The following is a 17,173-nucleotide window of genomic DNA, read 5'->3' as shown; positions in this document are numbered from 1 at the left end:
CTTTCTTTCCTCTTTCTCCTCCTGCTATTTACAGCTGCATGTTAAAGAGCTTGGATGAATCCTTCATGCCTCTCTGGTGATTTATCCAGGTAATAGCTCAGAAACATGTGTTTATGTGTGCATGCACTACTCATGTTTGCACATACAAGCTTGCCTATGTATACATGGTACATGTGTGTGTTTGCACAGAATGCCTGTGTAAGAACACTGTGCTTAATTTGCATGTTCATATTTGAGGTTGGAAACAAATACTCCTTAGTACAAGGGCAGATTTATCTCCTTTACAAGCTGTGGCCGCAGGTGAACCAATGAACCCACAGTTCCACACCCCCCACCTCCTGTCCTCATTCAGATGTAATGGAGAGGAGGCTCTCTGCAAAGAGGAGGGGGAATTGGCTGTGAGGGCTTTCTTCTTGCATGAAGCACACTCCGCACAGCCAATCACAGCCAGAGAGAGGGAGGAACTTCCTCCCTCAACTCTGGTTTCAGACAGCCAAGCCTGCAGTTCCGCATTTGGACGTACTACAGACAGCTGTTAACCTTGGGTAGGAGCAGCAAAATTCACTACAAACCAAGGGTTCAAACTGGAGTTTGGAGAGCAAAACCTCATGTTGCTCTTCATGCAGGAGTTGCTCACATTCAGATGTACAGGTTTGGCATCCTCTGGCCCCTTTAACTCCGGTTTCCCATTGCGTTTGTATAGGGCCTACGTTGCCTCTAAGTATGAAGCTGACTGGACATGTTTAAACAGAATACTGGACTAGATGGGCTTTGCTCTGATCCAACTCGACACATCTAAGTTCTGATGTGGGGCCCTTCCAGCTCAATAGGCAGAAAGGCAAAGGGGGAAGTTTCTCTGTTGTTTCCACATTTAGAGATGGGATGTTAGGTGTACCAGAAGGCTCAGAGAATTCTGTCTTGCAGGATTTCAGTTTTGTTTTATGTTCAGGGTCCAACTGATCAACGTATATTAGGCTATTAAAAAAACCTTCTGCCCACACGACCAATGAGCTAGTGAGTCTCAAGGTATGGTGTTGGGGAAGAGGGAGGGAAGAGGTAGGTTGCCTTCCCCTGTAGTGTGCAGCTTGGTTCAGTTGTTTGATTCCAGATGTATTTTGGGCTTGACTTTGAACAGTTTAAAAAAATTATTTTGTAGTTTGATTTTTCTTTTAACAGTTGATTGATTTGGAACAGTTTGGTTTTCGTTTTGTTTTAAACAGTTTTACTATTAAAGCTGAATAGTGGATGGGCTTCTGTTGAGGGATACGTTCTTCACTTCTTCTCCCTGTTTGTGGCACATTAGAGCATGCATGATGTGGGAAAATCTCTCTGTATATGTGTGTGAATAGCATAAATATGGGTTGGTGGTGCATCGTGGTTTCTATCACAGAGTAGCAATTGGACTGGATGATCTTCAGATCCCTTCAAGCTCAATAAAATTCAAGTTCTGTGAAGTGGTAAGGAGAGTGTCCTCACATGTGGTGAGCCCATAACATTGTGCTTACTGTATTCTCTGACTTTAAGAACCTCACCTGATCTAGGGCAGCCACGTGCTAAAATAACCTACACAATATGATACAGTCATCCCTTGCCAACCACGAGGGTTCTGTTCTGGCAAAACCTCACCATTGGCAAATTTGCTTTTGGCGAGCAATTGAAATGAATGGAAAACAGGGGGTTAGGGGAACTGTGGTTGCAAAAAGACTAACAAATCCCCCCAAATCGCTTGAAGGCACTTTTGAACCCCCAAAACCACTAAAAGTCACTTTTAACCATGAGGAGTTGGCAGGGTCAGCAGACTGCACCTTTGAACCCCACAAAACTGCTGACCCCCTCCCCCCCAAATCACTAAAAAAATCTCGCCAAACTACAGATAATCGGGTTGTGGCTGGCGAGACTGGTCACAATTTCCCAGCCACGGATACTCAAAACCACGATTGGGAAAACCATGGTTGGCGAGGATGACTGTAATCCAGAAATTCGCAAGCTTTTCCAGAAAGGACTATCTTCCTTCTCTGTTTAGTACTGCTCATGTACTCAGTAGGTCTATGCTGAATTATCAGTATATGTACAGGACATGGGAGTAGTCTGAATTTTGAGCCTTTTGAGCCACATTTCTCCTCTGCTATTGAACAAACTTGAAGCCTTGGTTTTGTCTTTGACTCCTCTTTCTCTTTTGCCCTCATTCAGGCCATATCATGCCTCTTCTCCCTCTACAATATTGCAAAAATATGATCCTCTGCTCCCTCAGATAATACTCTAGCTCATGCCCATGTCCAGTATACCCTCTAAGGCGTGCACACATGTGTACACTCACAATTTTTTTTGATGTCCACTCAGTTAATTTTAGATCCCGCTCAGATTGAATCAGGAAGGCCCCATTCTGAATGCATGTGCGCACACACTGCCTTGATACTGCTGCTCAGAACAAAACCCATTCGGCACACAGATTAAAAAAAATTGAGAGAACACTGCCCAAGTCATGTCTCACCTTGACTACTACAGTCTTCTCTACCACAGAATTCCATTGTCTTATTTCAGCCCCCTCACCACCTTTCACCCCCCTCATTCTGCTGCCAAAATCACTCACCTCTCTTGTCACTCTGTGTCATGCCCTTCCTTAAATCTCTTCACTAGCTTCCTGTCCACGTCTGACTCCAGTACTAACTTCTTAGCTTTTCCTTCAAAGGCCTCCATGGTCTCGCCTCTTCTTTTTCTCTCTGCTCTCATGCACCGCCACACTCCTGTCTCACCTTCTCTTTTCCAGCTCCACCACTTTCAACCATCTTAAGATTTCCTGCTCCCTCAAATAATCCCATCTTCTCCCTTGCTGCCCCTTATGCCTTAAACTCCCTCTCAGAACATCAGTTTGATGCCTCCTCTCTTACTTCTGTCAAATCCCTCCTCAAAACTCACTTTCCCCATCAAGCCTTTGATACAACCTTCCTATCCCCCATTCCCTACTGTAACTAAGCCTAAATATGTATCTAAGAAGTAATCACATATTCTTCCCCTGCTGATCCTGCTTCCATTCTCCTTCCCTTCCCCCGTGTCTGTTTTTAGACTGCAAATCCTTTGGAGTAGAGACATGGGTATTGTAATATTATGTAATATTAATAAGTAATAATTATAATACATTGGGATTGAAAATTCATTTTTAAAAATTAAGGGAAAATGGAAAGGAAGAGACTCTCAGAATCTATTCAAAGAAAATCTATGTAACTCAATACTGATGAAAATATTTCCATCTGTTAATAACTGGTTACATGGAAGAGGGTTTTTTAAATTGTTATATACAATACATATATAAGCTCACAAGATATAAATATCTCAGACTAAATAACTTAAAGATAATTGTTTTACTGTTTAGAATGCATTATGAAAAAATAAATATCTATATTCTGGTAGAGAAGGCCAGCAAAAATGCCCCATTCCATTGCTTTCAATAGGACTTAGTCACTACTAATTTTGCTGAGTTGTGTCCAATGTTCTTTCAAGGTTATTAACTAAGGTATGCCAAGAACAACAATAAAACAACAAGATTTAAAGTTAATAAAGAATAATTGTTTCAAAATGTAATCAATACACTTTAGCTATTTCTGGATATATGCCATTTTTGGAAGGGCAGTATAGAAATTGAATAAATAACTATGTGGCTACCTGCATCACTACTACTACTATTTATATGCTGCTTTTCAACAAAGATTTCCAAAGTGGTTTACACAGAAAAATATAAAATAAATAAAATGGTTCCCTGTCCCCAAAGGGCTCACAGTATAAAAAGAAACATCGAAGAAAGAAATCCTGTGTCCATTGCTAACTGCATATCTCCTTGGTTGCAGGGTTACAACTCCCCACAGGAGTTCATTGTCACGCAGGGGCCCTTGAAGAAAACTCTGGATGACTTCTGGCGACTGGTCTGGGAGCAGCACATCTGCACCATTGTCATGTTGACTGTGGGCATGGAGAATGGCCGGGTAGGTCTAATGGAGAGTCCTGTTGTGTTTGGTAGAGGAAAGATGGGCTGCATTTTGACAATATACTTCTACTAGTGTCTCTTATGTAGGCAGTGGGAGAACCTGAATGGGCATGCAGGGTTGAGGCAATAGTGTAAGGAGGTTACCAGTGGCCCCTTTTCAACCTGCCGCCACCAGCCCCCTCCACCCCAGCCACACCTCCTGCATCTGTCATCAGATGCAGGGGGCATAGTCAAGTTAGCAAATGGGGCCATGAGCCCCGTTTGTAAGTAAACTCTGGCCAGCGCCAAGTTTTCAACATGGCCGGGATGGCTTCTCAGAAGTTTCAGCCAGCGCTGAGCTAATGCCTCTCAAGCAGGTAGAAGCCATACTAGCCATGCTGAAAACATGGCGTTGGCCAGATTTTACTTACAAACAGAGCGCACGGCCCCACTTGCTAACATGGCCATGCTCCCTGCATCTGACATCAGACACTGGGGGTATGGCTGGGGGGCCAGGCGTGGCCTCTTAGGAGCGGCGGCCAGGGTTCTTTGAACCTCCCTGAGCAGTGGTGGCTGTGCCCCTGGGTTGAGGTTGAATATTCCCAGAAGTCTGTTGCTCTAGATCTGAGTGCACAGAATCCTGCAGTCCAGGGTAGGCCTTACTTGCAGATGTAAGATTTTCCTGCCTTTTTGAAAAAGAACATTAATCAACCTTGGAGACAGTTTTCCACTCAAAATTGCCCCCCTCAAGCAAATTTCCCCCCTGAAGATGAAAATAGCACAATGGAGATAGTTTTTATATAAGCAAAGAATCCAACATGTTGAACACAGTGTAATAAAAGGTTTTGAGAAGATAACGTAGGCAATATTTTAAAAGCATCAAAAATGTATAAAATCTTGTTAAATTATGAATATGAAGAACAGCAAATTAAAGGGCCTGACTATTAGAATAGCAATTTTCCTTTGAAAAAGAGGGATATGTATATAAATATAGCAATAATTTCTCATTGTGCACAAAACAAGCCACAGCAACACGGGGCCCTTTTTCTTCTTGCTTCCTGGGTGTGGGAACAGGGAGACATCAGCTGCACTAAGAGAACTTCCACCCCTGTTCTCTTCTACCTGGAGGTAGCAACCAGAGAGACCACACCACTAGTGCATGCCACAAACAAACAAGAAAGGGCAATGGACAAGGATATTGCTCCTTAAACATTTTCTGGATATTATTTAGCGTGTAGAAATTGAATTAATTCGGAAATCTATAGAAGAGATTTATATTGCAGAACTCTTTGCCAAGATTAGACTGGATTTGTCTGCCTAACTAGTTGTGTTTTAACCTGTCAATGAATTGGGAGCATTTGGAATTTGGAAACATTCAGTTAGTTCAAAATGTGGCAGCCAGAGTGATCTCTAGGGTAACCCAGAGAGACCATATTATGCCTGTCCTCAAACAGCTGCATTGGCTGCCAATATGTTTCCGGGCGAAATACAAAGTGCTGGTTATCACCTTTAAAGCCCTGAATAGCTTATTTGTTTGTTTGTTTGTTTGTTTGTTTATTGTTACATTTATACCCTGCCTTTCATTAAGAAAATCCCAAGGCGGCTCACAATAAAATTTAAAAACAAGGTTATAAAAAAGACACATTAAAATGTTGAGCTAAAAATATATATAAACAAATCTGATTTTAAAAAACAAATTAAATTAAAACACAAGTATAAAAACAGTACAAAATACAAGCATTAGCAGTGGAGACAGTGGATATAAAAAGCCACTATTTGACATGCTTTCTAAAAACTGTGATGGAGACTGAGGAGCGGATAACCACCGGGAGAGCATTCCAGAGTCTGGGGGCAACAACAGAGAAGGCCCTGTCCCGAGTGCACGACAACTTAGCCTCCCTCATTGTCGGCACCCGGAGCAGAACTTAGGTCCGGGTTACCATAGAAAGTGCCTTCTTCTGTATGACCCCCATTGCATGTTGATGTCATCTGGAGAGGTTAGTCTCCAGTTACCACTGATTAGTCTGGTGGCAACTCAGAACCAGGCCTTCTTTGTAGATGCTTCTGACTTGTAGAATGCACTCCTGGCATTTATCTGTAGTTTGGCCTTGTTGTTAGCCTTCAAAAGAGCCCTAAAATCTTATTTGTTTGGCCTGGCCTTCCAAGTTTTTAAAATTGTTCTTAAATATTTTAAATTGGTTTTAAATGGTTCTGAATTTTTTTTAAATTTGTTTTTATATTGTTTTAAGCTGTTTGTTTTAAATGGTGTTTGTTTTTGTTTTTTACTTGTGCACCACCCAGAGCCGTTGGATGGGGTGGTATAAAAATGTAATAAATAAAATTAAAAAAATAATAAATAATAATATGTGTATGGGCAAATACTGTAATTATAGGCAAGCAATTAACATTTAGAAAAAATGCTATAGGCTGTTCTGGGTCCATGGGCTAGAGCAGGATATAAATCAAATCATCAGTCAATCAAATCAAGCAATTAATTAATAATGAAGCTGACAAAATACTGTTTGCAGTCATCTAATTGCAGCACTTTCCATCAGCTCACAAACATTTGTTATAAATTCTAAGGATATTATTTGGGGGGGGCATTATCTGTACTTTCTTTGAGAATTATTGCTTCAAACTTTATAAATACTTTTTATTCATGGATAGTACTTGAATTTAGACATCCCTTGGTGGATTTTCTCTTCTAAATTTAATAAATCTCTAGAACAGATTTGAACTCAGATACTATCTAATGGACTTTTGCTTCAGATTTTAATATTTTGTATATTTTGAAGATTTCATTCTAGATTTGTATATGACCTTTCAGAAATGATTTTTTAATAAAGTTCGCCTTAGGTTTTTATGTTTACCAGCTTTTAATTTTTCTTTTTTTGCACAATAAAAGGTCTTTTTGTTGTTGGAGTTAATATACTCATTGCATCACCAACATATCAACTTATTGTTTGTACAGTGTTGCTAAAACCCTTCAGTGATTTGATCAAGTGTAAGCTTCCTGGCACTAGAGCCATTTATAACCTAAATTAATTTGTTGATTAATTTGGTTGATATATGTGATTGCTGCAGGGAACTTCTGAAGGGTCAAAAGCAAATAACAACTTGTTTGGAAAAAAATGGATTCAAATATGAACAAGCAAAGTAACAAAGAAAAAAGGATGAAATATTAAACCAGCAAGGGCTTAAGTTGGAAATCCTGAAAGAAATTCTAGCAACAGAATTGAAGAAGTCAGAAAATAGATTGATTTATAAACTGAATGAGAAAGAGAAGAAATTAGAAGAAGGAATGGAGGAGCAAGATGATTTTGAGACTAAGAATGAGACATGAATTATGAATTATCTGATATTTTAGGAAACATATCCTCATGGGGAAAAGGGCTTGAGACAGCTGGAAGTAGTCAAGGCTAGGCAGATGGATCTAGAGACACTGGCTAGACCAAATCCAGCAGACTGAGGAGCCTATGAAGATAGATTAAAAACACAGAGCATTGTTATAGAAAAAAAGTAAATTTAATCTGAAGGAAATGCAGAATAAAAGTGGAAATACAACTTAAAACTTAAAGGGATATGGGAAGAGAGAAATCAGGCACTTATCCACTTGTTTAGAGCAAGGTCTGAAAGATTATTTGGAGTTAGTGCGTTGGCAGTTTGTTTAGGAGCTACCACTCTAAATAGGATAATGATTGCAAAGAAACTTTGGAAACCACAAGATGAGCTTGTGATATTTATAAGCTTGAGGGTTAGGAATACTATATTGCAATTAGCTTGGCAGAGGGGAAAACTTATAATTAAAGGACAAGAAATTATGACATTAAAATATCTTCGTCCATGCTTGTTCCTTCTAGAAGATGCTAAAAATAAGGAAGGTAGATTTATTACTATAACTGGAGCACAGAATGGTCATGGTTTGATATTGGCTAATGTTTATGCTCCAAACTTTATTCAACCAGCTTTTTGCCATCTTTTATGAAAATGTGAGAGCAAGTGGTGGCTGTTCAGGCAATAACTGGGGGAGATTTTAATCAAGTACAAAATAAGAATTTGGATAAATCTAATGGGAATGGCACCACTAGGATGCTTCCTAGATCTTTCTTTTCAGGAGTGGGAAGAAATAATTTAGTGGATATATGGAGCTTTGAGAATAATAGAGAATGCACATTCTTTTCTAATATAATTCATATTCAAAAATTGATTTCCCCCTTGACAACTTCAGGCATAATCTCTCTTGTGCTGGTAGTTAAAATTATCTTATTGACTTTTGTCGACCATGTACCTGTATCATTTGCCTTGAAAATATTAGATGATAAAGGATTTGGGCAGTAGAAACTAAATAAATTTCTACTGCAAGATCAGGAAGTGTGTCATTAATGTAACCAATAGTTTCCCCTGTCTATTCTCATGTTCAATGAATTTCTGTTCAATAAAATTTTAGAATTCTTCAGAGATTCTGTTAATTTAGATTCTAACTTTTGTTGCAAAGCCAATAATGCAGATAAGATAAGAAATGTCTGGTCACATTTTTATGCAGATAAGATAAGAAATGTCTGATCACATTTTTATGGTCAGTCTCTAGTTTCCCAATCTGAACCACCAATACCTTTCCTCCTGTATTCCCCCACACCCATCAATTCAGACAATTTCTTTAAAAATATCTCTCTTAGAAGTATATCAGATTGATGCTCAGTTCATGCCTGGGGTTATTTTAAATGAGAAAACTTAACTTCGAAGTTATTTCCAAAGGTATATCTTTTGATATAATAAAGATTCTGAATACCAAAGCAAAACACATTTTTTTCACAGGGACAGCTAGGAACAATAAATAAGGAAACAAAATGTGAAATATAACCAAAGATCTGGATAGTGATTCCCTGCGACAGTCATAATCATGGGTTCTGCGCCTGCACAGACTTGCAGTAGTAGTAGTAGTTGTCGTTAGCTCCTCAAGACGCCTTTAACCGCCTCTGCACGAGCCTGCAGTACCTATACTGGCGGTTAGGCATCCCTTTCTTCAGTTTCTATCTGACCGCCTAGGTGTTCAGACGCTTCAGATAGTTTTTAGCTCCTCAGCAAAATATATTCTTGATCTAATTGTGTACAGGTAAGCAACCTGTTGATGTGTGCTATTTTGGACAGGGGCCATATCCTTTCCCTTTATGCTGGCATCTGGTTGGATCCTACTACCTCTTTGATTGTTACATATCTGTTTCCTTTGAAAGTGTTCATTGAATCTGCCTCTCTTCATAGGTACTGTGTGAATACTACTGGCCCTCAGACACCTCTTTTATCTCTTCTGGGCAGTTCCGTATTCACCTGCTTGCTCAGAATTTTGCAGATGAATGGACTACACGGGAGCTAAAGCTCCAGCATGTGAGTAAAAGACCAAGAAGTATTTCTCCCTACATGACAGCTCTCACTAAGCTTGCCAAATCAAAATTGTATTTACAGTGTAAACCGTAGAATTGTGCTGTTTTAGGGTGTTCTAATCTAGGATAAAGCAAATCCTTTGTATTCTGTAGATGGTTGAGAACATCTGGAATAGAAAGTTTTAAAAGGGCATTCTTTACGGTGGGGCACTGGGCAATTTTGGCACTGGATGGATCTAGGAACCAGCCAGTACCCACCAGCTAACAGGAGTTGCTCCTGGACAGGCTGTCTTGGTTGCAGCACCCAAGATGTGCAGTAGCACTTTCTGCTATAAATGCTGTTTTCACAAAGTTCCTAATAACAGGCACTCTGTCTCCTGTGATTTCAAAATTTCCTGTCGTCCACCCATTGTTATCTTTGTGTTCCCCAAATCCTTTGACAACATTCATCAATCAACTCCCTTTGTTGGGCTCAGTGAGCATCTGCTGTCTGACCTGCTGCAGTGGGCACTAATGTGGCCTTCTCTGATCACAGGAAGGACTAAATGTGGAAAGGAGAGTGATCCATCTGCACTACACAGCATGGCCTGATCATGGTATCCCTGAGTCCACAGTCTCCATAATGAACTTCATGGAGTTGGTGAGAGCCCATACGCAGAGTGCAAAGGAATCCGGGCCTACACTGGTACACTGTAGGTAAGTCACAGGTCATCCACCTAGCTGCTTCTCTCAGAAACTGTGAAGGCAACAAAGGTCTAGGGAAGGACCGACAAAAAGTCAGCCAAGTGATGACCAACTTTTCTGTGGTCAGCTAAGAGTCTATTCAGTCAGGCACAATCTTCCTTGGACAGTACCACTTCAAAATGCAGGTAGAGGATACTGCATGGTGACACAAAGGCGTGGAGGCCCAAACTGGGCCGCAGCCGGCCTGGGCTGTTCTTCAGGAGGCCAGTGGGGGTTTTGAAGGAGCTGTCCCCGCCACCTGGAAAGAGAAGGTACTTTCTCTTTTTTTCCCCTCGCTGGATTCCCCTTTACAAGTATAACTCCCAAACCAGTCTGTGAATTGGTTCTCCCAGAACAGGAGCAGGTGAAGTCGGTTCGAATTCAGTCCAAATTCAAACTGAACCAACTAAACGGGTTCCACACACATCCCACAGCGGCAGTATGTTTGAATGCTTTCTGGCATCAAAGCTCTTTGTGTTTGAAAACTATCATATCAGAGAACAAAGTTATTGCCTTGCCTTTTCTCTGATATGTTAGTTTTCTAAACTCATGTAGTTTTGACCTGGGAGAGCATTCAGATTAAAGGTCCTCTGTCTGCATTTTGGAGTAGTACAGTCTTAGGAGGGATATACAATGTATTTCCCCTCTTGAATTTAATTTAATTTAATTTAATTTAATTTATCTATTACATTTTAATTCCACCCCATCCAAAAGGCTCTGGGAGAATTAGCTCTTAGGTGGCAGAGTCTTGTAATGGATGGTTGCTGAGAAAGTCATTTTAAAAATGGTAGGCTGGTTATTACAAGCTATGTACATATCTAAAACCGGGGGCCTCCCTTTTTTTTTACGAGTCTGTGTTTATACACAGGGCAGCCTACATGGAGTTTTCTTCAGTGATGTGCATGTGTGATATAGTTGATCCCCTGAGACTATATGCCTATGCCTTTCTAGCCAGAGCAAGTTTCCTGCTGCTTGGCACTCTAGGCAGGTATAACAGCAGGACTGACATGGGCTTTGCTGTCAGCATAGTCTTGTCCCATGACAGATCATACCTTATTTTTTGTGTGGGAGATGAGCTTTGTGTTTGATGCTAACATTGCCAACTAGAAATGAGTGAAGTGCTCATGCTCCTTCGTGTTACCTCAGCCTTTATTTATTGGCAAGGAATCAACTATAAACAGAAAACAAAAGTATATGCTGTGATCAGGCCACCTTCCTTGAAATCTGTGATAGATCTATCACAGATGAAGATCCTAGAGATGGGAGCCCGTGGGGGGTGGGGGTGGGTTTCTAACTGATGTGGCTATGGTGATGAGAAGGTCTGACCCATGGGAACCATACTAGAACTTTCTATTCATATCTGGGATTGTCTCCTGTCCAAAATGACTCTTCAAGCCAAATTCATTGCCTGCTTTAGCTGGAAAGAATGGAGTTAGTGGTTGCGGGAGGGGAAGCAGAATGAACACAGAGAAGGGAACAGAGCCCTCCAAGCTGAGCTGAGAGCAACCTGTGACTATCCCTTGGTTTCACTATGTTATTGCAGTGCAGGTGTGGGCCGCTCAGGCACTTTCATTGCCCTTGACCGGCTCCTGCAGCAACTGAAGTACGAGAAGCTGGTGGACGTATTCAATACCATTTACAGTCTGCGGATGAGCCGCCACCTGATGATTCAGACTCTGGTGAGAAGCTGGGAGCTCCCCTTATGTCCACAATTGCTTTATTATTGAATCATTTAGGGTAGGGGTTCTCAAACTTGGGTCCCCAGATGTTGTTGAACTACAACTCTCATAATCCCCAGTGACAATGTCCAAAGGCCATTGTGGTTGGAGATTATTGGAACTGTAGTCCAGCAATATCTGGGGACCCAAATTTGAGAGCCCTTACCCCGCCCCCGCTCCACTGTATTCGTAAGCCTTACATCCCAAATACCCTGGCTTGCATCTTCACAGCTATTCTATCCAATTGCTTGAATCACTATCATATTTTTTTCAAATACAGTTATATTTCCATATCAGCGATGGGCCATAACAGCAATGCAAAATGCAATTCATAAGTGAGTCAGACAAAACATACTTTGAGGCCAACTTGCACAAAAAAGAATGCTCACACAAGCAGCCTATGAGCATGAGGCTGTAGCTCAGTGGTAGAGGATCTCCTTTGCATGCAGAAGGTCCCAGGTTAAATCCCTGGCATCTCCAGGTAGGGCTGGGAAAGATTCCTGCCTAAAACCTTGGAGAGCTGCTGCCAGTCAGTACTGAGCTAGATGGACCAATGATCTGATTCAGTATAAGGCAGCTTCCTATGAGCTATGTAACATGGGAGCAATTAATTTATGCAAAATGTCCTGTGCCACTCTTGTAATTCAAAAAATAGTTTTTCGGTTCACAGAAGGCAGCAACAAATTCATGTGACTTCACTTTTTCCATGTTGCACTGCTTATGTGAGCAGGCAATCTGCATGAGTAGTGCTTTTGTGCTAGTTGCCCTCTGACAAATCCTCAGAACAGACTTTCTGAGAGTTGATGAACACATGCAGAGAAATAGGGTGATGTCATCTTCCTATGACTGTCCTCTTTCCAATGGGTGATGCCATATTTGAACATGCCCTCATATGTTTTAAAGGGCAGGTTCAGACATCACAGTGGCAAGTAAGAGGAAAACAGCAATTCCCACTGAGTGCATACTCCTGCTGCCACTTCCCTGATATGATCTGAACCCACCAATGTCAGATGAAGTTACTGGTAACCCACCTCAGCCTGACTTTTTCAAGCCAGCTTCAAATGTCTGGTTCCGAAAGGCTGGCTGAGGTGGATTACTGACCTTCTTCACCCAACATTGGTGGGTTCAGATGTCAGTAGTGGGGACATGCATGCACTCAGTGGAAACTGACATTTTCCTCCTACTTACTTGCTGTTGTGATATCTGAACCCACTCAAGATATCCTGCATGTTGAAAAGTAGCATGTCAGATGGAAAGGTTCTAGCTTGGCCTCCTCCTTGATGTGCTATTTTTCTAAATGTAAATGGTGTTTTCCATGGGAGACATTCAAACATGAGATCCCTACATCAGTCTGAAGTGTGATGAGCCCAGAAAAGTAGCACTGCCTGATTTCTCTGCATTCACAGATCAGCTCTGAATTTGCCATGGGGTGGTGGGTGTCACTTAACTGGAACTGTTCTTTTCAGAGCAGACATATTGAAGTTCCAGCAGCTGCTGTTCCATTTGTATCCTCTGCAGCACCATTTGCCATATCCACTGAGAGTCCTACCCTATGAGCCCATGAGAGCAAAGAGCCTGCTTAGAGTTTATTTCTGGCTGATATGGAAATTTAATCCAGAGACAGCTATAAGAAATAGTGGTGGGCACATATGGATATTTCTAGGAACTTGTAAGGAGCATTGGATGACCTGAGCTGGTTGGAAAGTATCCTTCCTGTCAGTCTACAAGAGGTGTGCTATGCTGCAGTGTTGGCCACTTATTATGACTGTCACTGAAGCATCAGACCCAAGTTCAAGTAGTCTCAGCTTGCATTTCTTTGCCTTGGGGTGGGAAGTGTTCCTGACAATTGTTCTCCTCATCAATTCATTGTTTAGGCTCAGGGAACTGCATACTCGCCTGTGTTTTTGAAGATGCCCAGCCAGCTGGCTTCATTAGTTTATTACTCCTGTCATGAAACATCCCAGTCCAAGGATTGACACTAATGCCCCAGCAAGTCAGTACTAATTCTAGAACAGAGACTAGAAGCTCCCAGTTGTACATCATAATTATTGGACTGTTGGCTTGCTGCTTCAAGGTGTGCTGTTATCAGGAACCTTAACAGCTGTGAAGCCACTGGGTACCAAAAGTCCCTGTATAGACAACTGAGTGATTTTTTTTCTCTTCCAGGGGCAGTACATTTTCCTGCACAGCTGCATCCTAGAGAAGATTTCTGAAGACCCACTTATTGGCTTGCCTGGGATAGAGCTGTAAGTCTCTTCTTTTCTGCACGAATCAACCTTGCATGCTTTTGGGTGGGGTGCTTAGCTACCCACCATAACCAAGCTATTCCCTTTTGTAACAAAGCTACCTCCTACCCCTCCATGTTGTGTAGAAGGACTAGCACACTACTAGCATTACATGGAGGGGGGCGGATCTTTAGGAAACAGCAACCTGCTCTTTGCAAGTGGAGTGCCTGCCCTGAGTAGCATAGTGGCTTCTTCATCAGTAAGCATCGCTGGAGGTCCCCAGGACTACAGTTTCCTGTTATCTCTACCTTCAGATTCTGTGGGCAGTTTGCCCAATGCACTCATCACTGCCACTGACACATGTCCTTCCTTTCAGTGTGCTGTGCCTGTAACCAGTGATATGAAACCCTCATCCACCTCCCTCAAGCATGGAGGAGAAATATTGGTGTTGTCAGCTTGTATGAAAAGGATTTTATGCATACACTGAATTATTCAACTGATTTATTATGTTTTTTTCTCAAGCTCCCACCCAATTCCTCTCAAGAGCTTTGTTCAGCACCATGCACGGAACTGCTCCAAGGCCAATGCTGGCTTCCTGAGGGAACATGAGGTAAGAGCTGGTCACAGTGGGTACTAGGCTTGAGGCAGCAGCCCCCTTGTGCCAAGTGGGAGAAAATGGGGCTAAGACTGGGCTATGTCAGAGCTGTGTGCTGCTCACTATAATAGTGGAGGAGCAAGTGAGGTACTGTGGGAAATTGTGGTATTTTCCCCCTTGTACAACTTTCAGTAAGGAGTTGGAATTTATATGTTGCTAGGTCCACATGTGCTGAAGAACCTAATAAAAACATTAAAAAGCATAACATTTATTTTAATTTGAGCTATGAAAGATTGCTGTGTGATTATTAATAATGAAGATATAGCCAGTTTATTGAACAAATAGCATCAGCAGGGCCAGCCTTAGGAGCAGGCAAACCAGATGATCACCCAGAGCACCTGCCTGAAGAAGCATCAAACTGGACTTGGTGGCTCATTCTTTGTAGTGACAGAGAGAGAGAGAAAATGACAACACTGGTAAACTACCTATGGAGGGCACCAGAGGCACTCTTCACCCAGGGCATTATTTATCCTAGGGCCAACCCTAGGCATCAGCCATTTTGATTTCTCCTTCAGCAGCACTCATATGCTTGGCAACATGTTTAGCTGATGGATGAAAGATGTTCAAGAAAAAATATACCTCAATATTAAACCACAAACTTCCCATTTAACCTACATATCTTACCACTTGCTTCTCCACTAGAAGGGAATCTCCGGTTCAAGCAGGACTTCAGCACTCATTGCCATAGGTACTTCACACTCTAGTGTACTCTCCTAGCAGAACACAAAACTGAGGCTTCACACAAACACACACACACACACACACACACACACACACACACACACACACACAGAGCCAAGGGTAAATAGACTAATCTTCAAGCAGGGAATTCCCTTCCATACATTTATGTGCTGCCTCTGCTCCCAGCCAGAGATCCCCACTGACACATTCCGCATTCTGGTCGGTACTCAAAGTGCCAGAGATCTTTTACTCAGATTATTCCCAATACTTCCTTAAGGCAAGTTGACCTGTGTATGCTGATAACATGATAACTGCAGCATCAAATTATGATGCACATATGAGAATACACTATCACAGAATGAGGCGGATCCCACAATCAGTGGGAGCCGCTTGGAGAGGGTTAGCGGGGAGAGTGGGCTTAGCCCGCTCTCCACGCAAACAACCAAGCAGTCTGCTCTAGGTGGCCGATCTGGCCACCCACACAACTGCCGGCTCCATTATGGGGCCGGTGGAGGCTGGGGGGATCAGAGGCCACCTGCTGGAGAGATCCTCGAGCCAGGAGGCTGCTTTTAAGCCTCCTGGTCAGGGGTCTACTCATGAGTTGCCGCAGCAACTCATGATCATAGAGCCCAGGTTAGCAGAATGCTTGCTCCACTAACCTGGGCTTAGGGGAGGGTTATTTAAACAGGTTAACTGCTTGGAGGCCACCGGACTTGCCTGCGAGCCCGGTGGTTCTCATGGTCAGGTGAAATCAGGCTAGACTCTCCTAGCCCATTTTTGCCTAATCGTGAGAACAGCTTCATTGAGTGTTCATGTCCCTTCAAACACAATGTTTTTCAATAGAATCAGTTTGCACATTCAATTGCAATTCATCAAGTCACTTCGCATGCCCTTAGATGTGTAAGAAAGAGACCCTACCTGCTCTGTTCCCTTTGTGGGGAAGTGCTTAGGAATCTTGCCAGGGAGTTATTCACACATGACTTCATGTGTGAATAATGAAGAGTGACTCTGCTTCGCAGCAGATTCTCAAGATGTTTAATTTGGGGGATTTAATTGACTGTTCACATAGCTGTCAGCTCCTCCCCGCACTCCCTGGCAAATCTTTTTCCTGTGCGTTCCCACCTACTTGCTCCGGGTTTTTCTCTCCAACCAATCACAAATCACACCACAGAGGAATAGGCAAGAGAGTGGTGGGGTGTGTTTTTTTTAATTTGACAGCTAAAAGCAGAAGGACGGCATGAGGAGTTGCCCCAGTTGGATCAAACAGCAGGACACTTAACCCTTGCCATTGTGAGTGACTGCCTTCATCACCTCATGTCACCCCCCACCCATGCACACACCTAATGGAATCAGCTCAGACAAAAAAGGGCTCAGGTTACATCCATTCTGCACATCTAAAGTATATGTAAAACAGCAAGACACACATTTTGCAGTTTATGCTTGTGTTTAACTCAGGAATTTCTCCCTCCACTCCCCTTCTGGACTCCCTCAACAGAGTATCACCCCAATCTGCAACAACACACACACACACCCAGCGCTTGCAATTGTAAATCACCTAGAGCAGACCATACCCAAAATAGCAGTCAAACTCCCCTTCATTGAGTTTTGAAAAACGCCGATTTACTGGCATGACCACCCTACACATAACAGAGAAACAGTGGGGCATAACAGAAGCCCCAGTTTCCCCCCCCCAAAAAAAAGCCTCTGAAACGAGGGGATTTTTTAAAGTCTGACATACTTCGGGCTAAGCCAGAATGCACAGCCTCCATTGGGGGAAAAACAAAGTCATGACTGTCTTGGTCCCTAACAACCCGCAGGGATTTGTGGGTAAATCC

At 42.3% G+C, this 17,173-nt stretch overlaps 1 protein-coding gene across 6 annotated transcripts in view; it reads left to right on the top strand.

Moving 5' to 3' along the window:
* LOC128324506 (receptor-type tyrosine-protein phosphatase V-like) overlaps window positions 1-17,173 on the top strand; it is a 108,860-nt gene that overhangs the window by 71,577 nt on the left and 20,110 nt on the right. For all 6 annotated transcript variants that reach the window (XM_053249163.1, XM_053249165.1, XM_053249164.1 and 3 more), the window contains 6 exons: window positions 3,843-3,977; window positions 9,218-9,340; window positions 9,872-10,032; window positions 11,603-11,738; window positions 13,944-14,023; window positions 14,525-14,612. In XM_053249163.1, the coding sequence (XP_053105138.1) occupies window positions 3,843-3,977; window positions 9,218-9,340; window positions 9,872-10,032; window positions 11,603-11,738; window positions 13,944-14,023; window positions 14,525-14,612 (723 nt within the window). The remainder of the gene's footprint in view (window positions 1-3,842; window positions 3,978-9,217; window positions 9,341-9,871; window positions 10,033-11,602; window positions 11,739-13,943; window positions 14,024-14,524; window positions 14,613-17,173) is intronic.

Source organism: Hemicordylus capensis, chromosome 4 (genome assembly GCF_027244095.1).
Source record: "Hemicordylus capensis ecotype Gifberg chromosome 4, rHemCap1.1.pri, whole genome shotgun sequence".
NCBI classification, from domain to species: Eukaryota; Metazoa; Chordata; class Lepidosauria; order Squamata; family Cordylidae; genus Hemicordylus; species Hemicordylus capensis.
The sequence above is the reverse complement of the archived record's forward strand: the minus strand, read 5'-3'. Positions and strand labels throughout refer to the sequence as shown.